This window comes from Dunckerocampus dactyliophorus, chromosome 10 (assembly GCF_027744805.1).
Source record: "Dunckerocampus dactyliophorus isolate RoL2022-P2 chromosome 10, RoL_Ddac_1.1, whole genome shotgun sequence".
NCBI lineage: Eukaryota > Metazoa > Chordata > Actinopteri > Syngnathiformes > Syngnathidae > Dunckerocampus > Dunckerocampus dactyliophorus.
In genome coordinates this window covers 14,689,908-14,712,047 of record NC_072828.1, presented here as the reverse complement: position 1 = coordinate 14,712,047, position 22,140 = coordinate 14,689,908, and the positions used below count along the sequence as shown (strand labels likewise).

Genomic DNA, 22,140 nt, shown 5'->3' with positions numbered 1-22,140 from the left:
GGTTTCCATATGGACAGAACCTAGTAGGTATCCAGCAAATACGTTATCCAACAATAAAAACGTGTCGACTTGTCTCTTACTTGTGCTATGTGACATATTGTTCATTCTGGCCACCGTGGCTAATGCTGATTGACAGACAATGGGATTGCTAGATGAGGTTATGAACTATGAAAGAGGGTTTTAACAAAGCAAATCATCAAAAGTAATGCTTCTATTGTCTTCTATTGTCATCTTCTCTTGTCTCCTGAAAATAGTCTGAATGAATCGTGTCATCTTAAATTGTAGGTACTTATACATGCAAACCAACATGTGGCGTCAAACAATGTCTGCTCATGTGAGTGAGAGCTTTTCTTCCGGTCTCTTAGGCATGACCCGGAGAGATGCAGCCAAGGTAAAATAAAGTGTCATGAAGGTTAGCAAGTTGGCAAACAACACAGAGTTATAATGCCAAGTTTAGCATAATAATGATCAAGCAATGAGACAACTGTCAAAATATGATTAATAAAATATCATGAATGTGTTTTTTGTGGCTAAAAATATGTTTCTCTAAACTGATCTTGAAAATGCTGGACATCAAACTCAGGCTCGGGGGCCAAATGCGGACCATGCTGCAATTTAATCCGGCCCGCCGAACTGTTTGGAAAATAGCATTGAGTTGGCTCGCCTTGAGGACCTCATGAAACAAAGTGCTTACAGCAAACTGCGTAATTAAGTGATTCCTCCTGGATAAACTATTCCTCTGGCTGAATGGACATGGACACAAAAAAATGCACATTTCCCCAACTCCGATGTGAAAAAAATGTCCATGTGGGTGGTTGGTGGGGGGTAATGTCCAGTTTGGCCCACAACCTAAAGTAGGCTTTGAGTTTTGGCCACATTTGTGATTGAGTTTGACACCCTTGGTCTTGGTCGTTTTACATTAGGGATCATTTTATATGCACGACAATACGGTATTTTCCTCATAGAAACAATATGTGACATGAAAACTGTCAACCCAACATGATCTATTGTATTCTAAGCCTATTTCACACTCACATGGAAGGACTAGCAAAGCCATTGCTGAATGTATGATAAATAAAGGCATTCTAAAATGTCTGGCAACGTAAAAATAAACTGTTCCACTAGTCTTAGTCTGCGATTGGCTGGCGACCAGTCCAGGGTGTACCAGGGTGTACCTGTCCTCTCGGCCAAAGTCTCGGCTCCAGCATACCGCCGCGACCGCAGTGAAGACAAGCGGCATAGAAAATGGATGAATTGATGGATAGTCTTAGTTTATATTCTATTTTATTGTATTTTTATCAACAAGATGAACTAATATGAACAACTACAGTGCTTTAAGCAGCTTTTTCTTCACTGTTTTTCTTTTTGTTAAAGCACAACATTCATCCTTTTTCTTTCTCTTCTGCCACCAAAATAACCACTCACAAAACTCCTCTTGGCTGGAGTGCATGGGGACACGTGGGAGGAGCTACAAAGCATGTGACTTTGCTGAAAATCCTTAAACATTTGCGCTAGTTACAGCATTAAATATGGTCGGGGTTCCTATAGAAAGGCATCTGAGTCCAAATCCGGACCGGGGTCTACCGACAGTATTGGAGACCCCAGGTCAAAAAGCCCAATGACATGATATTAATGGCCCATTCTGCCTCATGTTTCCTGTGCACACTAATTGAAGCTGAAAGAACGGTTACAGCGAAGTAGCCTCATACAGCACGTGAACCCTCCGACAGCCTTCAACGTCGGCTTGTTCTATTTCTATGACACGCTCTAGCTCAGCAAGAGAGGGGAGATGGGAGGTGTGGACATGTCCGAGAAGTCAGCATGAAAGGTTATATGAAGCACGATTGAACAAGGTACATGAAAAGGGTTTCAAACTGCATGCTGTCAATGTTGTGTCTTCTAAGGTGTGTACGGTGTAGGGTGTGTGTGTGTGTGTGTGTGTGTGTGTGTGTGTGTGTGTGTTTGGGTGTAACATGCAAAGCTATATTTGAAAACAAAGCGGTGTAAAAATGGCATCATGGTGACCTTCAAATTAAATAAACATGTGTAATGTAAGAGTGATATCACTCCATTAAAAATGGAGAACTTGTCGAGAAGCAGTCACTTAACATTACACACAGTACATAGAAAAATAAAATAATAATGTCACAAAAAGGGCATCTGACTGTCGTAAGCTACCTGTCCAACATTTTTAGAGACATAAATGTGTCTATATGTGTCAATATGCATCTCTATTCTGTTATTCTATGAAATCGTTTATCCTTTTACTGCAGTACTGTAAGTGGCCACCGACGGAAAACTGGCAGTATGAGGTTTGCACACCTTATCCTATTGAAGGGGGCCGCACGGTGGCCTAGTGGTTAGCCTGTTGGCCACACAGTCAAGAGATTGGGAAGATCTGGGCTCAAATCTCTGTTGGGCTTCTCTGTGTGGAGTTTGCATGTTCTCCCCGTCTATGCGTGCGTTTTCTTTGGATACTCCGGTTTCCTCCCACATTCCAAAAACACGCATGTTAGGTTAATTGGAGACTCTAAATTGTCCTTAGGTTGAATGTGAATGGTTGTTTGTCTATATGTGCCCTACGATTGGCTGGCGACCAGTCCAGGTTGTACCCCGCCTCTCGCCAGTCAGCTGAAAATGTGAATCCGTAGATGCACACCTCTCACTTGATTATTTGTATTAGAAAGTGTTGTATATGGCTAATGGGAGATTTTTCTCCTACTATGTGGCTTCGCAACCGACTTGAGCCTCCACGCGGGGTTGAAGTGTAGCATTGCAAATCTCTTGAGCAAATGATGCATTTCTGTCGCATGCTTCTACCCTTGTCATAACCTTTCTGGAAAAGCACAGAATCACTGTATTGAATGGCTTCACAAGAATGAGGCAGCATATGTCCTCTAGAGAACAAGACACAATGCAATCGTAGAAACAAGACCTTCAAAGGCTGAAGCTGCTGATTGAATTGCTTTCCAGTGTTTCTCATCTCATATATTTTATGAGCAGAGAGGTGGAGGAGACAGCACTTACCCCTGGGAGTGTTTTCTGTTCATGGAGGGCGTTCTGGGCTTTAATGGCAGACTCTCGGGCGCAGTAGGTGAGGAAGGCGCAACCTGTAAAATAGGAACACAACGTTAAGAACAAAAATAAGCAAAAAGGGTCATATAAGAGCTCTCAGCAGAGCCCCAAATACCTGCTAAAGCCACACAACAATGATACATAGTAAATGGTGTGAATACAGTAGCACAAACATGTCTATTTATGTTTCAAAATGGATCAATTTGCTTGGTTTTAGTTCTCTAAAAGTGGGTCGCGAAGGCTGCTAGAGTATGCGTGCATTCACTAATGGACGCTCGTGCACACGCCACACAACATCTGTCACAGAAGAGACAAGCGATGAGGAGAAACCAGATGGAGTATTGAGGCAATCATTTTCCTCGTGACTGTCTGAATAAATAGATTTGCTTGTGTTCTACTAATGAGGTTCACATGGGTTACCGTGCATCAGATTTTCTGCCCCTCCTGATGATGCTTTACTGGATCTTGTTTTCCACCTTCGAGTGCATTCAAGCAGGTGGTAATGTACTAAAGGTCCCTTATTATGCAAAAGTGACTTTTTAATGATGTTATAACAGTAGTAGATGTCCCTAGTGTCTGTTTATGAGCACCAAACTTGAGAAAGATCTCACTTATTTGCTCCACTTTTGAAAGAAGTGGTCGATTTTGAAGTTATGGCTTTTTATGACATGGACATGATACCACACACCTTCCATCCATCCATTTCCTGTGCCGCTTATACTCATTAGGGTTGCGAGGGTATACTGAGGCCTATCCCAGTTAACTTTGGCCGAGTGATGGGGTACACCCTGGACTGGTTGTCAGCCAATTGCAGGGCACATATAGACAAACAACCATTCACACTCACATTCATACCTATGGACAATTTAGAGTCTCCAACTAAACTAACATGCATGTTTTTGGAATGTGGGTGGAAATCGGAGTACCCGGAGAAAACCCACGCACGCACGGGCAGAACATGCAAACTCCACACAGAGATGCCCAAGTGGAGATTCTAACGCAGGTCTTCCCGATCTCCTGACTCTGTGGCCAACATGCTAACCACTCGGCCACAGTCTGGCCGGAAGGACATCTTGGTAAGAAGAAAAAAAATGGCTTCGCTACACATCTTAAAATAACGCTGTACAACTCTCCGTCAGTCAGCTACAGATATGGGAGCTGTAAGTTTTTTATTTTACTTTTATTTTCTTCAGTCAATAGGTGAACTTAGCATGATGTTGCTGTTAAAATGCGAGTGTAATGTTAGCACTGTGCTCGCGTTGCTCACGTTTGTGTCCTCCTGTTCCACTCCTTAAAGTTATATTCTTGTATGTGATATATGGCATCTATTGCCAAGTACAGAGCTACACAATACATGCAAAAAGTGGATAAAGTGTACAATAACGCCTGTTGGAGTCACAAGCTAATGGACAAACACAGCTCATTAATGCTTTTACTCATATCATCAGTCAAGTGTACCACACACCCGGAGATTGAATTTTTTAAAACACTTTTCCAATATACCTTTCCCCTTTGCTATGACTGGGTAAGACAGACACGCCCCCTCATCCAGGGTCATGACCTTTGAGGTGGCTGCCTATAAAAGTGGTGTCAGGGTGGCCTCCAGAATGTCACTGCAGCCCTAACCTAATGATTTCCAATGGCCGCCATGCAAATCACTCAATCACTCACACTCGACCTCACACTGCCTCCTCTGTATGCATCATTGTGTGTGCTAACATTAAAAAGAGCAGTGGTGTCCAAAGTGTGGCCCGCAGATTTTTTCTTTTTTTATTGGTGCTTGGATATTCTGAGAGTTACATTAAAACATTACTAATAAGTCGGGTTGTCAAACGGCACAATTTTTTTTATGCGTGATTAAGGTGCACACGTCTTGTTTCACCCTCGGCCCACACCGTAGTTTGAGGAAGTAGCTGCAACAATGGAGCCGCAAGGGAGAAAAAATATTGAGCAGAAATGGACAAAAAAAACATAAATTTAGCATCAAAGTCCTGGCAGATGGCTCTTGCAACGAGACCAAAGTTATTTGTATCTACTGTCGCTGTGATTTGAATTGTCACAGACTATGTCGACCTGTCAGACAGAAGCGAGCTGCGAGAAGGTACTGAAGCACTGCCGGTATTTTTTATTGCCATTTATGCAGTGGTATCTCGGCATCCGAGTGTCCAAACTAACGAGTGTTTTTTTTAGATGTAAGCCGTCTCTCGACTGATTTTTTTGCTTTGAACTGCAAGCTAAAATTTGGGTACGAGTTGCTAGTTAACGGCAGGCATAACCAAGGACAGCTATGTAGGGGCTTATGTCAATGGTGGTACCATGGCTTAAGAGCTAGCAATGCTAGCATTAGCAGCGGCTAGCTAGTCACCGGGAAAGATGATCAGTAAAACATACGTACATTCCAGCGATGTAATTTATCTCATTATGTATTGTGTAAAACTAACACAGGAACAACATCAAATTAAATAAATATGAATACAGACCCACCATCCTCCAGTATAAGCCTGGTCTTTCAATATTACTGTTTTTCAGGGAGGTTGTGTACCGAACAAATATGCACATTAGCACTCAATAAGGGCATCAAATCTTACCTTTATGCATTCTCAGATAGTATCACCATTTGGGAAAGAAAAAGGGTAAAAAACAGTATGCTTGTTAAGTATACTGTATTTTTACTTTTTACTTAGTCTATCTGTAAAGCGTAGAACAATGTTACATAGTGCGTTCAAGGGCCGTCAAACAAAATGGGACAAAGTGTCGCTCGCATTAAACATGCAAAAACTGGGGGATTTCCAAATGTATATTATTCACTCAATAAAATAATGGGCCATATTTCTAAAATGTATGTCCCTTTACATAAAATGTGATGTAGTATTCATAGTTGCGTATCAAATTGTTTACCACAAAGAGATTTACATCCCAACTTATTATGGATAAAACGTATTTCTATCTGCAATGTAAGTGTGATTAATTATGAGTTAACTATGGACAAAATGTGATTAATCACAATTTAATATTTTAATCAACTGACAGCCCTACTAATAAGATATTACACTATTTGCTTTATCACCTATAAAACTAAAGGTAAGATATTGATGTTTTCTTCAATGACCTATATTGGATTGGTTTCAGCATGTACAAAATATATCAAAGTGGCACCCGCATCTTTCAAATTTTCCGTACGCGGCCCTCAGTGCAAAAATTGTGGGCGCCCCTGCTATAAGGGTTGTTTCTCAAATGGCTGAGGGTAAGGGGAGGGAATTTACATTCGCTCTTTGCATTACAATTGCAACATATTGTATTTGTTGTGCAGAGAATATATTAACAGCCGCAAACAAAGCAAAATCATGAACTCCATTTACATGAGATTCTGTGCTCTTCAATATATGGCTTGATAAGAATTGGCAGGCCACAGGCAAACTTGCTTTAACGACAGCATAATTGGAAGCCAAACAGGCGCAGTGCTGCATGGCATAGCAAAGTGTGAGAGAAGGGGCTGGGGGCATGATGAAATAGTTTGAAATCCAACAAGAAAGCCACGGCGGCATCGGGACCCTGCTGACAAAGCAACGGGGAAACCTTCCTATTGTGAGGAGATGATCCTGTGCATCGTCTGATAGAAACCTTTAAACAGCCTTATCTACCACATTGATTTCACAAATTCCTCCTCTGCTTTTCTCTTTGCAGCTGCCAAATCTATCTCTTCCTTGCAACGCGCCCCAGCTTCCTAATGATATATTTTCATGTGCACCGCACTGTGTGTGTGTGTGTGTGTGTGTGTGTGTGTGTGTGTGTGTGTGGTACTGGGAAATAGGGCCGAGTCTCTTCATCTCCACTGTTGAATTGCCATGTAATTAAAAAGTGAATAAGTGAGTGAGACAGAGGGAGCGCGGTGAGACGAAGCATGCAGCCAGGGAGGCCTTTGTAAGCTCACCATGAGCAAAGTTTGGCATGTAGAATATTCTGGTAATTGCTTTGTCCTTAGCCTAAACCACGTCTAGCACAGAAGCAATGCTAGAAGAGTTTACTAGCATCTCTTGGTTCTTGTCTATGTGAGGTTCCGTTAGCCTCAAGCTTTATAAAATACTGTATATCGAGCAATTAGGAAACTAGAGATGGACGGACCTCTGCCAAGGTTTAACTAGTTGCAAAAAATAAACATGGAGCGCTACGTGTCAGAGAGATACTTTATTTATCTCCAAGAGAAATTCACATTCATGCTGCGGCAAGTTGCTGTTTCGTGCGCTCTGACAATAACAAGATAGTAGATGGTCAACACACGTTAACACAAACAACTCCATAACACAAATTAGTCATAAGATAATGGGTTTTTATTCAGGCGCGGGTCGGGGGCTTTAATAGTAAGTCAAAAGGCATCAAGAGAGGCTAAATTTTGTAATTTGTATTTGCTAATTTATCAGATTTTTAATTAGAAATTGGACAGACAGGAACCATTTGCATTCTGTGTCAAGGGAATTAGTCTATTTAAAATAATTCTTTTTTTTTCTCTCTATCCAGATTTGAAACCAAACTCAAAGCCAGTCATTGACTTGAAGTTTCTCACACAGCTCAATGCACACTTTGAGGTACAATGATGACAAATATAATTAAATATAATGATGACAGCTGCACGGTGGCCTAGTGGTTAGCATGTTGGCCACACAGTCAGGAGATTGGGAATATCTGGGTTTGAATCTCCGTTGGGCATCTCTGTGTGGAGTTTGCATGTTCTCCCCGTGTGCGCAACGCATGTTAGGTTAATTGGCGAATCGAAATGAATGTGAGTGTGAATGGTTGTTTGTCTATATGTGCCCTTGGATTGGCTGGCGACCAGTCAAGGGCCCGAAGTCAGCTGGGATAAGCTCCAGCATACCCGTGACCCTAATGAGGATAAGCGGCATAGAAAATAAATGGATAATGACAACAAAAATAGCTCATGAGGGTTTAAGAGTCGATATCTAGCAAATTCCATGGTTTTCTTGATAGTGACCAAAATCATATCAGTTCTTACATCAATAGCTAAAAATGTCACTCTTGAGCTATTTTTGTTGTCATGATTACATTTGTCCAAACAAGTGTACTTTTCGTTGTACCAGGCATTAAAATGAACATGAAACTGAAAAAACACAGGTTGTCTAATAATGTTTCCATGAATGTATAGTTGTACAATAGTTATACAACAATATACAATATAGTTCCACAACAGATGTATAATTATAGCATCTATAATTAAGCATAAATTATATAGCACAGCATTGTCAAATGTTCTCGGGCAGACTGAACTGCTTTCCACTCCCTTTGTTGACCGCCCCTTCCAGAGGCCGGCAGAGAGCCAAGCTGCCCCAGGTAATAAAAAAAAGTGTGAACTCGCTCATACCGTGCCATTTTCCTCACTACATGGGGGTAAAAGTGTGAAGGTAGCAAAAAAAAAGTGAAGCGGTCCTGCTGGCAACGCATGTTGCTCATTTCCTCCCCTTCCAGACATTATTTGCCATCTTTGGAGAATGCTATCAGTGCAGCTAGATGACTTGTGTTGCACTTTGTTAAATAATAATCCAGGTCATCTAGCAGGAGGCACATTACGCACGTAACCGAATAATTATTCGTATTATTATTCGTCTTTGTATTTTTCATCATTACAGGTGAGGGGGAGCTTTATAAGAGCATAAGGAAAATGTGACTGTGTGGATGTATTTGACAAATGTTACAATGCTTTTGAGTAGGATACAGATTCTATGTTATTTGACTAAATGTGCAACTAATTTGAAGTGATAGCTATATAGAGTATTTACATAAAGATTTGAAAAAGACAACCAGCACAAGAGTTGTCATATACTGTAAAGGTATATAGACAGATAGATGGATAGACAGATAGGGGGGTGGGATGCTGGGTGGGTGGATAGATGGATAGATAGATACAGTAGATGGATAGATAGATCGAAGCCCAAGCACGCATCATCAGCACTGAAAGAACGTGATTATGACCTGAATCATTGGCTGTAGGGGAAGCAAGAGGGAGGCTCAGAGGTGCAGATTGACCATGAGGGGCGTAATCATGGTGGTCTCTGAGAAGCTTTTAACTCCTATAATCACTCGCTTACCTTGGAAGAATAAATATTCCCGAACTGATCACGGTCCCAAAAAGAGTAAAGGTAGGAGTGTAATAAAAGAAGAGGAGCATGGTCCTCCCCGGCCCACCGAAATGCTCTCACTCATTGTTCTGACAACAATATTTTCTCTGCCTGGGCCTAATGGCCTTGTAATGAGCGCTGTAATATAAGCTGTAGCCTTGCGTAACCTGTAAACCTTAATGAAGTCAGACAGCCACCTTAAAAGAGGGCTGAAGGAGGGGTCAGTAGCACAGCTCAGTCACCATCGCCTGATCTCAAAGCCCACTACATCCTTCCATCAGGGCGTCATAAATCACTCCAGCCCACTCATCTTTCAAGCTTCAGGCTCCAAAGTCCTCCCCCATCTCTCCTTTCACTGACCCCCTCCCAGTCACCCTTCACCTTGAGCTATGGTTGGAATTAATGAACATGCATGGCGGAACACAAAAAATGGAGCACGGGCATCCATCAAGGGTGTATGAGCACATAGACACACCATTATACTATATTTGTTGTTTCAAAGAAAAGATTACATACGGTGTCACACACCAAAACACACGACATCTGATACCTCCTTGGGTCTCCACATTCTTTACTACCACAATGCACACCGCCTTCCAAATCGACGTGGCAAACTCGAAAGCATCAGAAAAGCCGACCTTTCCACTGTAGTTTAAAAAACTGTTTTCTGCATGGAGCATTTTAAAAGAAAATATTTGCTAAATATTTGTTAAGAAACAAGTATGAGTTTGGACACAAGACAGCCTCAAGTCCTAAGAAGGTAGCGCAACCCTTCAGTGATTGACTGTAATACTATCCATCCATCCATTTTCTATGGCGCTTATCCTAGTTAGGGTCGCGGGGGTATGCTGGAGCCTATCCCAGCTGACTTTGGCCGAGAGGCGGGGTATACCCTGGACTGGTCGTCAGCCAATCGCAGGGTGTAATACCATCCATAATGTTATATATTATATTTGTCAGAATATAGTTTTATTTATTTGTGGAAAATATGATTACAAAAAAAAGTACCGTAAAATAATATTATATTAATGCCTCTATTCAATTAACCTACCGTTGCCTGATGCATGGTCTACAAAAGCAAATAACTGCCAGGGTGTCTGTCTATAAAAAAAAGGCATTAACAGCTGTGGCTTGAGGCAACCTCAAGATGGCAGTAGCTGTATTTGATGCATTACGAGTGGTCAGAATTTAGCACCTTTATCTACCTCTGCATGTGCTTTAAAATGCTGGTTGTACTACTCTGCTGTTGATGTAAAATTCATGCGTGTTATACTTGTCGAACAGTTGCTTACAGTGAACTCATCATCGGAATTAATGCTGGTTGAGCAGTTTGCTCCTTAAAACTATTACAATATTGGTTCTGTTGCTGCTGTGTTGTGCAATATACTTGTTAATAAATGATCTTGTGGTCAAAGAGAGCTACGTTTTCCATTTCCACTTTCCCATTGACTCCAAATTGTTATTAAAGTTGAACAAAATAACTTGTTATATATAATGACTTTTCATATTTCTTTTGTGGAACTTCTACTACAACTTTATTTGTATTTATACTCAGCTGTTGGTGTGAAACTCATGCATGTTACACTTGCCGTACTGTTGTTTACAACGAACTCATCAGCGCTATTCATGCTGGCTGAGTAATTTGCTCCTTACCGTTATTACAACATGTGCTGTGTTGTTCAGTATATCTACTTGTTAATAAATGAGCTAGGTTTTTCTTTCCACTTTCTCATGCACTGCAACTCATTACTGAAGTTTAAAAATAAGTATGTATATACAGTATAATGAGTTACGTAACAGTCTGTTTCCAATTGAAGTCCTCTTTGCGGTTTGGGTAAATAAATGTTCTGGCTTTCATTAGAGCATTTACAAAAATAATTATTATAAAACTGCATTCGTACAGTAAACGCTTTACCTTTATAGACGACTGGTACTCCTTGCGGTTGAGTAAATATCCACTACATGAGGCCTTAGAGTAGTAGTTCTGACCTCTGGGCAGGCTTGAATGCAGCAATAGTTGTGGGACCCTTTCTGACCCCTGAGAGAAAAGACCTGGACCATTGATTTGTTGCTACTCACTCACTACACTCACTACACTTGCCTCCCAGTAGCAGTCAAGCAGATCCATAGGCGGCGCATCCCAAAGGAGCGCCGTGTCGTGTACTTACATGCCGTACATGTGTTAGGGTGAGGCGTGCGTGGTGTAATAAGGCTGACAAAGGCAATAAATTCTTTTTTGAGATGCTCCGCGGTCCGAGGAGGATCAATATTGGGGTAAAGAAGCCATCATAAAAAAGAAGGATGCACTGACACAGTGAGGCAGGGAGTAATTCTCCCAATACTTAAGACTATATACACTGCGGGTATAACAACATTATAGCACGACTGGATTCCATTTCCAACTGCCTCCTAATAAAGTTATCCGGGGGGATTGCTGCCTCTTTGAGAGATGACATGACAGATTGCAAGTGGTCATCCGTCGTCAAGTCGGCCAGAATTTTTTTCAATCTGTGACTATAGCCCTGAGAGCACGTTGGCCGATCCTTGCTCTTTATTTGTTGTCGACTTTCCGAGTACTCTGTCCTGCTTCTTCTATTAAAGTCAGCGCCAGCTCTATAAATACATCTCATGGCCAGCATCCCCCGATGAGGGAGCTAATTGACACAGTTAATGGATGGACTTTCTCAGAGCTGTAAATAATGTGGAGGTTGCCACTTAGCGCCTCCTGCTGTTTTACTTCTGGGAGGCCAAAGAGAGTGAACCTGCCAAGTCCCGTCTCTACAGCCCCGACATGTCACTCCCTCCCTACAAACGAGCAAGCTCTTGCAGGATTTTTTTTTTTCCACAAAAATCAATACCCCGCACCACCCTCCAACCTTTGCAGGGGAAATGCCGAAAAACGGCATCTTTTGGGAAAAGACGCAAGAACATAAACAGAAATCATACATTTCTTAAACTTTGCCTTTGAGATTTGACATTATAGTACGGAATCCTCCCTGATTTTGTGGATTATGTACAGTCATTTTATTTAATTTTATTGTGTGATTGTTAACGTAGCTGGTGGGAGGCACAATCACATTGAGGTTGGGTTCACGAATTGACATAGTGCATTCTTTCAAGTCGTTGTGTTTATTTTTATTAAGCAAGGTGGCGGTTATCATTAATAAGTGGCGGGAGGAACGATCGCATTGCTCATTCAATATTAGGTGCTTGTGCATGTGCTCATGCAATTTACAGTCAGCCCTCGCCATTTCACGGTTCGAATTTCATAGCTTCACTCTATCAGGTTTTTCAAAATTAATTAATGATTAAATGATAGCTGTTTTGTTGTTGACTGTGGCCTATTGGCCTTGGCCTAAATTAAGCATTTTAGCATTAAGCTTAAAAACATAAAACATAAAAGTGCCTAAATGAACAAAAAAACAAATATGAGGCAAAATATTATATGACATATTCTACACTAGTCGCTAGGTGTCAGTAATGTTACCTTGATGAGACCGCTATTCAGAAAAAAATAAGGGTAATAAGGGTGTTATGTCATGTCTAGAGGACTTTAATAATGTTTAAAATCCATATTTAGAAGGTCATAAACAGGTTTTCTATGCTTTAACAATGAAAATATTCCATTTATAAAGAAGGAATCTAATTTGCGGAAATTCCTTATCACAGTCAGGTTCAGAACTAACCATGATAAACGGATCACTGTACAGTAAAAAATATAAAACAGATGCCATGAAACTGCACATTTTAGTCATGGGTCGTTCGCAAATGAAACAGCTTAGATTAGCAAAAACTGGATACTGCTTTTTCTTTTAGTTTATATTTGGTTGCAAAAAAAAAAAGCTCACTTCACAACGTTTCATATAAATCTGTTGGGTTTTTTTGCATGATCCTGCAAGCCAACAACAAACAGCAATGTGAACACACCCTGCAAAGGGAAAAGTGTATTCCGTTCTACTGTAGCTATATTAGACGTGACACTCCTGTCAATGCTCACCTTCTTTTAGGCCGTTTAAACCTCTGAGGAAGATCGATTGATCAGCGCAAAGACACAATCGTGGTTGACCGGCGGGCGTCAAACTGTCTGCTAACAAAGGGATCAGGTGCTCAGTGGCTTTGATTCCGCAAATTGAAAGCTACCTTTTCAAAGACGACGCTTCAAACGACAATTGCTCAGATGGGAGGAGGATCATCGTGTGAGAAAGGTGAGAGGAAAAACACACACTAAAGAAAGTCGCACTTATTTGTTACACTGTGTATTTTCTGTTTTCGGTCATATTTGCTTTATTATCTCATGTCTTTTTGTGCTCTTATTGTTGTTAATTGCAGGTGTCAATTGCATACATGAGGTCCATATTTCAAAATCATCTAAAAATGAATACTGTTCAGAGTAGGATGGATACATAGTGCAGTGTTTTTTGGGGAAAGTGGGGGTGAGGGGCGGGCACACTCAGTGATGTCATGCCAGCAGCGCAGCAATGGCAGCTTAACCTATTTTTGGAAATACCACACAGATTCTATTTATAACTGGCAGCCTTCACACATGCCTGACTGAACAATTACACACACATATGTCTTTTGATTAAGGCTAAAGGCTAAAACTTCATTTACCTTTACTTATACAAGTTATTTAAGGACATTATTTTGAAAGTCCGTTTGTTAAATGAGTCACATGAGCTACCAATATACCGTATCCTTCAAGCTGAGAAGGACGAAGAAAAAAAGTCAAAAGTTGAATAAATATTTGATTAGCTTATTCTATGATTTAATATGCTCGTGCTTGGCTGCAGTCTAAGGCAATATCTCTGCTGAGTTTTCCTAATGCATTAAAACTACGCTGCCTTCATACTGATGCAAACATCACTTTGCTCGGCCTGTTGGCTCTACAGTATGTTGGCAATGACTGGGTGTCAGACTGACAGCTTGAGTCTCTGCCTGTCTGTCTCTCTACTCACCGCTCTGTCTACTCACCGTCAACACCTGTCTGCCAGCATACCTCCCTACCCACCTGGTGGCGTCCAGTTTGTCTGCTTTTATACCTGTCTGTCGCACCACCTATCAACAGCCTACCGGTTGTACCTGTCTGTGTCTTCCTGTCTTCCCTGTCTGTTCATCATGCTGCCCTTCTATTATTCTTGCTGCCCATCTCGCTGCATCTGCTTGCCAACCTGTCTATCTAGCTATCCTTAATGGCGGTCTGACTTCCGGTCTTGTTCTTCTGCTAGTTTTGTCTTTCTACCTGCATGTCTATCTGCAACCTAGCCTATCTGCAGTATCTGTCTGTCTCAGTATGCATGTATGTTTATCCCAGCGGAACTATAAACTCCATCCACTGTGTGACATCTGCATTCCGTGAAAAAAAAAACTTTTTCTAATTAAAGCCGAAGGGAAAAGTTTTGTGCCTGTAATGTATTGTACATGAGGAAAGCCTTTACCTATTAATACCAATTGGGCAACAATAATTGGCAGGCCTCAGACATCGTGGGCAGAATTAATCATTGAAGAAGGAGGAGGAGGCAGACTAGACGGAATTTTTAATTGGCAGAGGCAGTCACTGTTTAGGGAAGGCAACCAGCTGATCACCCAAGGGACGCGCCGCTTCAGACAATGCACATTTGCTAATCCTCTTGAGTCAACTTATTATGGCCATGCATTATTATCACGCTTTACAAACTAATTCCATGTTCTCCCTCGCGGATTACCACGGGCAAAATACATGCAAGGAAATAACAGACAAAGGACAAGATGGAGCAAACTGCAATCAAAAGCTGCTGATGAATTGTGTGTGTGTGTGTGTGTGTCCTTGTGAGGGGGATAACTCACATTTCCATCACGATCCATACCTCATAATCCATTTTGCTTAATAACATAATTTACTGTACAAAAACACAATGTCAGCGATGGACAGTGACATAGCAGATTGATTATGTATTGTTAATCACATCACTAATTGGGAGATTGCTAAGTGGCTAAAATGCTTCTGTGCAAACCTAATAAGATGTAACTTTATCAACAAGAATGGAAAGTCCCTCCTTTGATATGCAAGACCTTCTCTCCATTCAAGTAGAGTCGTCCCTCTCCACATTGTGGTTTAAATTTCTCAGCTTCTCTCTCTCACCGCTTTTCAAAAATAAATAAATAAATCATGCTGTTTCATGGTAAATTAAGCATTTTCAAGCATAAAAATGTCTAAATGAACTAAAATACAAACATAAGGCATTAAGAAGACACAGTCACTGTGATATGTAGTATTCTACATTGTTCACTAGGTGTCAGTAATGTTACTGTAATGTTCGGTGAGCCAAGCACCAGACTTGATTGCTGGAGCAACAGGCTTTTATTGCAGGTTTGAATTATCTTGCAACAGGCACAGTAATAAAAATAAAATAATAATAATAATCCATCCATCCATCAATCTTCTATGCCACTTATCCTCACTAGGGTCGTGGGTATGCTGAAGATGGATGGATAATAATAATCATAATCATAATAACATAATAATAATATGGGATACTGTTGCGGCCGTAACCCGTGCCAAGCTAAAACTCAACTCTGAACCCCCGACGTTACTTCCTGCCCTCCACACGTCTGGAACACATTTACAGCAACACACACAAGCACAAGTTTTATTTATATCTTAAATTTTCTCAGCTACATTGGGTAATATATATTGTAAAGGTGACTATATGGGTGTTATTTTATGTCTAGAGGGTTTAATAATGTTAAAAACTGTCTTTAGACAGTCATAAACAGGTTTTCAATGATCTAACTACAAAAATATTCCCTTCATAAATCAGGAATCCGACTTTGTGGGAATTCATTTATCACGGTTTGGTCTGGAAGCAATTAACCGCAATAAACAAGAGATTACTGTATAGCAAATATAAGATTAGCCGTAGTAGTATGTAATATGAGATAATTAGCGGATGTACTTACAATTTAAAAATAACAATTTTAGATGAATAGATCAATAATATATACATGTAAAGATCTGATAAAATGAACACAAACAAAAATACAATCACACTGCTATCATCTCAATTTTCTACAGGGGTATAGCAAGGGAATATACGGTATACAAATATATATTTATAATTACTGTATATATACACTGCTCAAAAAACAAAGGGAAAGCTTAAACAACAAAATGTAACTCCAAATCAATCACACCTTTGGGAAATCGACCTGTCCACTTAGGAAGCAATACAGATTGACAATTAATGTCATGTAATGCTATTGTGCAAATGGAATTTACAGCAACATATATAAATATATGCTATATTTATATATTATTTTCTTAAGTCCAGTACCTTTGTTTTTAAATTTTAAGGGATACATGGTGGTACATGAAGGTCTTTTTCTTAATAAAAATGTTTTTTTTTTTATCGATAGTTATTTTATATTAATCACAACTGACAATGAATAGTTTATAATATTACAATTTGTTTATTTAATTGCCAAGGTGAGATGCAATTAGAATGTCAAAGCTACTTCATCTGCCACCCAAGCCCGCTGGTGATTGAGCCACAATCACTCCACAGTTAAATACTGCAATCATTACACAACACAGGGTAATGACACTTTCATACGTGTTTGCACACACTCCATAGCACAATCACACACGGATGAATGAATAAATAAAAAGTATTGCCCTGTGCATGTCTTGAATAGCAAATATAAAATTAGAACCTCATGTCATCTAAGAATATCATGAGACCTGTAGATGATGTTCACCCAGTTCGCTTTTTCTTTGTTTTTGTTTTATTTATTTTTTTTTTTGTACAACGTCAAGTAAGCAGACTCACATTCAAAGCTGTAAAACTCCAAATGTATATTTTCTCAAGAGACGATTCTGCAGAAAGTAAATGTGGATACACTTTAAAGTAGCCGGTGTACAGTTTGTATAGATTTACTACCAACTAAAAATGACTCAACCACTATTGTCTAAATAGCTGGCAACGCAAGTGAGGAGCCAGATAATTGTATCTCGCCTACAGTCAAGCATGGTGGTAGTAGCGTCATGGTCTGGGGCTGTATGAGTGCTGCCGGCACTGGGGAGCTAGGTCATTGAGAGGAAACATGAATTCCAACATGTACTGTGAAACTGTGAAGCACAGCAAGATTCACTCCTTTGGGAAAGTGGACCGCATGGCAGTTTTACAACACAATAAGGAGCCCAAACACACCTTCAACACGACAAGTGCCTTTCTGAGGAAGCTGAAAGTGATGGAGTGGCCAAGTATGCCTCATTCAGACTTGAACCCAATTGAACACCTACCTTGAAAGTTTTTTTTCTGAAACATGTGGAAAACTAACTACTTTGTCATAAAAACTAAATTACTAAATGAAAGGTATTGTTGCTGTCCAATGAAAAGCATGTTTGTTCAAATTTTGAGAGGGTATCCAAAAACCAATAATACATGGACATACATGCATTTCATTTACATCGTTTCACTCTTTGATTGAAATTTTATAATAATGGTTGCTATGGAAACCAAGAAACTCCATCACCTCATCAATGCATCTCAATTGTGTGAAGACTTTTGCAACGTTAGCTTCAGGGAAGTGCAAATCATGAAAGAGCTGATGATGATGGTGGTGATGATGGTGATGGGGGTGGCGGATGGAGAACTCTGTGATGGACTGCAAAGGGTGAAGTCATTTTAAGAAATGAATTCCTCCCTTTGGTGATTTACGCACTGAGGCCTACCCTTGGTAACCAACTTCATTACGGAAGGTGGAAGTTGTCAAGTGTGAACAGTGAGCAGCGTGGATTTACACCCACTGCCTCCTACTGGGAGAGAAGCTGGGGTGGGGGGGGTCCACTCTCCGTGGACACATCCGTCATGTTGTCATATACTTTGGGGAGCCTTCTTCTTCCTCTGCTACTATGCTCCTCTGGTGGGTCAGCGAGGCTTTGAACTGATTTTGGTCGCTTTAGCGCCTATAGTATGTACAGCTGATGTTGAGGGAAGCATGGATGAATAAATGATGAAAAGATGGCACTGGCTCTTTAAAAATGCATCCCTTCCAAGCGCCTCTGCCCCACTTAGAAGGGTGCGAATGCAATAAATAACACTTGCTCATAAAGCTACAATGATCACCAAATGCGGGAGGAACCTGCGCGTAATTGGACAAACCGAGCATGCGTAATGCGCATCATCATGGCTTAAATGATCATATTTACAATGACTTAATTGACCCTGTTACAGTTACTCGTAAGCAAAAGTGATAAAGTGATGTGATTGTAAAAAAAAAATTAAAAAGGCAATTAATGGAGTTGGAGGGTCGCCACGGTACCTTTGTGCATACCGGTGTAGCGATCCTTGAGCACCGTCAGTTCGTGGATCTTCCCAAACTGTTCAAAGAGAGGCTTCAGGTCCTTCTCCTCCAAGTTGCGCGGAATCTGCCCGATAAACAGCTTAATGGCATCCTGGTCCTTCATGGCGCCGCTCTCCGGATGAAGTGAAATGGGTTCCGAGCCGTTCATGGGTTTGGGCAACGTGATCGGCGGGTACTGGTGCTGCTGGTGCGGGATCAGGAGCAGTGAAGCTTGACTGTGTCCGCTGAGAAAGAGGCTGGAATAGTGTGGAGGAGCAGGATGCTGCTGCTGAGGAGGAGGATGCTGCTGAGGAGGATGCTGCTGCTGCTGCCTTCTTGTTTCAGTCTGAGTGAATCTGGCCATTCTGAGCTGGGAGCAGAGTGGATAATAATGACAACACACACACACTGTGTGAGAGAGAGCAAGCACTCAGCTGGAAACCAGGCTGACTTTCTAGCCGACACACACACGCACACAAAACACACACATAACACACACACACAGGCAGAGAACAAGGCAATGACGAGCGGAATGGTGGAGCACTGAGAGTATACAAGCGATATTAGACGCTCTGGAGCGACACCCAGTGGTCATTTTGATTTCTACAGTTTAAGAGAGCAAGGCAGAAAAAGACAGATCCAGTTTTGTGTGAAGTGTGAAGCGCAGCATCTTTATAAAATAAGGAAAACATTTTAATTTGAGCCTGTTAAAGTGCCAACTTCAAAGCAAAACCAGTCGGAATGTGTTTTGGTGGTCGCACATTGTTTCACAATGTCCAACAATTCTCCCATTAATATTTCACCAATTTCACCAATACTTTGCAACAATTTTTTTGCAAGATTATACTGTAGTTATACTGTAGTTTTGTAGTGGTTCTCGATTATTTTCTGTAACGCCCCCTAGGGAAAGACCCCGTACGACCCGTTTGATTTGAAATACTAATGAGACAAACACTTATACATATCTACCAAACCTTGAAGAAATTTTATGAATATGTTCCCCCCCTCCACCACACACGACCCCCAACGCCACCCCCCTTGGCTTGCCCCACTATTTCAGAAGAAGCATATGCATGGCAGTCCAGTAGTGCCTCACTAGCCATGAACCTGTCTGTATTACATGTATGCTAGCAACATTTTGACCACAACCTATAAGGGGCACCACAAATGTTATTTACATTCATGTGAAAAAATGTCTTATTTTTGACAGGCATGAACTTTTTTTTTTAGCTGCACCCTCCCAGATTGGTATGCAGAAAATAAGCAATTTGCTGGCCCAACTTACAGCTTTATTTTGCGCCAGGTCCACTGTGTTTTAAATGTATTGATTAAAAGAGGCAGGGTGTTTGCTGAATGTGTCAGGCCCTTCTGAATGGGCTGAAAGCAAAATAAGCACTAAGCGGATGTCTCAACATGTTAGCCATGCTTACATCTGTCCACAACAAAGCTGAGGCCCCTCCAATTGAATAAGAGCCCTGAGCTGTCTCTCTGGCTATTTTTAGGGACGTGGTCAGCACACAGGCGGGAGAGAACTTCCACTTCATGGTTTTTATTGACCAATGTCATTAGTGTTTCGCCGGGCCCAAGGCGGAGACAAGAAATCAATAAAGGTCACACTATTAGAGCCAACTAAAAAGTTACATACAATCTCACTGGCTGTCGTTTTAGTCTGCTGGCTTGTTAACCAGACTGTACCGCCCAGTGGAAAGGCAGCCTGTGTCGATCTCTTAAGCCCGTGAAGTCTTCACGGCCCTGAGGGAGGTCATTCTACATTGTGTGCGAGTGTACTTGTTGATATGCAGACACTGAGACAAGCTGCCTCATTTTTTTAAGTGTTCTATATACTAGCGACTCCTATAGATGGCTGCAAATACGTCATAATGATATCGACTGGTGAGGTACGACATCAAGGATGTTATTTGAATTTTAGTTGAAAAAAAATTAAAAGACATTACACAAAATATCACAGATATTTTATTTTTAAATGCAACAATAGATTTTTTTTGTAAATCAAACAAATAGGCCCTGCATCACAAAGATTTTATTTTATTACCTTGAATTCCAGCATGTAAACCGCTAGATTTTCTTAAAATTTACTATACAGCGGTGCGGCTTCTAATCTCGTGACATGCCCTTTACTTTAGAGCTACTACTAATTGTTTAAATACTGTGCTGCTCCAAAGGTAGTGAGGAAACGGTAGCTCTTTCTTTGGCAGGAGACAATCACGAGCTCTCAGTGCACTCACAACAAGCTTGTCAACCAACTGGAAAACTCAGGAGGTCATTATATATAACAGTATAACAACATAACAGTGTCACAATGTCAGCTTCCAAAGAACACTTTGCTAACAACACTAAACTCATCACACAGCAACTTAACACTCAAAAGGTACAACTCCGAAATATACAAACATGCACCAATAAGAGTTTAAAATGAAAAAAACAACTCTTGTAACGTTTTTGCTCAGACGCAATGCATCAATCTACAGTATCTCTGGGCCCCGCCATCCACTATTTTCTATGCTGCTTGTCCTCCAATTAAATGTTTTGCTCAAACAAAATGCATTCTCGGAAAACGTGTTTTTTACTCGTATCGGTACATGTTTGTATATTTCTGAGGTATACCTTTTGAGTGTTAAGTTACTGTGCGATGAGTTCAGTGAGTCAGACTGTTATATTGAGCAATGACCTCCAGCATTTTCCAATGGATTGACAATTGATGGATTGGCTCTTGTCACATGAAGAGCTGCCTGGTCCTCACGGACTCGTGTGCGACACAATATGCCATTTTATGATGTGGACACATGTGGCTTATACACAGGTGCGGCTTATATATGTACAAATCTGTTTTTTCCTCTAAATTTATTGGGTGAGGCTTATACACCTGATATTTACATTATTTTTAATGCAAAATATGTTTTTCTTATATATATATATACTCCTGATCAAAATCTTAAGACCAGTTGAAAAATTGCTAGAATTTGTTTTTGCACATTTGGGTCTTAATGAGGTTTTTAGTAGGGCTACAAGATGCAAAAGCAAGAAGGGGGAGTGAGACAAAAAGCACTTTGAAAAAGTAATTAATTGAAAACAACAATGAAACTAAAATAAGCTGTTTATCAGCTAATCAAAACTTTAAAACCATCGCTCAAAAAATAACAAAAAAACTCTCCAAACCAGAACAAAAAATGTTCTCAGTAGGACTCAGTAATGAGTACGTAGCTCCACTGTTCTCGTTAATCACTTCAAAAATTCGTTTGGGCATGCTTGATGCGAGTGTTTCCAGGGGGCTAGTGGGAACATTGTGAAAATGGCTTCACGAAGGGCATCGATTGTCTGGAACTGATGGCCATTTTTATAAACTTCCCTTGCCATCCATCCCCAAATGTTCTCTATGGGATTTAAATGAGGGGAACATGCAGGGTGGTCCAAAAGAGTGATGTTATTCTCCCTGAAGAAGTCCTTTGTCAGGTGAGCATTGTGAACTGCAGCGTTGTCCTGTTGAAAAACCCAGCTGTTACCACACAGACGAGGGCCCTCAGTCATGAGGGATGCCCGCTGCAACATCTGCACATAAGCAACCGCCGTTTGACGACCCTGCACCACCTGAAGCTCC

The 22,140-nt window shown here is 40.8% G+C and overlaps 1 protein-coding gene across 11 annotated transcripts in view; it reads right to left on the bottom strand.

Annotated features, from left to right (window-relative positions):
• The window catches only part of celf5a (cugbp, Elav-like family member 5a), a 272,470-nt gene extending 253,459 nt beyond the window's left edge, over nucleotides 1-19,011 (bottom strand). For 10 of the 11 annotated variants that reach the window (XM_054788697.1, XM_054788700.1, XM_054788705.1 and 7 more), the window contains exons 1-2: nucleotides 18,504-19,011; nucleotides 3,028-3,110 (exon numbers count right to left, since the gene is read on the bottom strand). In XM_054788697.1, the coding sequence (XP_054644672.1) occupies nucleotides 3,028-3,110; nucleotides 18,504-18,888 (468 nt within the window). In that variant the 5' untranslated portion in view covers nucleotides 18,889-19,011. The remainder of the gene's footprint in view (nucleotides 1-3,027; nucleotides 3,111-18,503) is intronic. The other variant, XM_054788704.1, reaches the window with a different exon arrangement.
• Nucleotides 19,012-22,140: the final 3,129 nt, after the last annotated feature.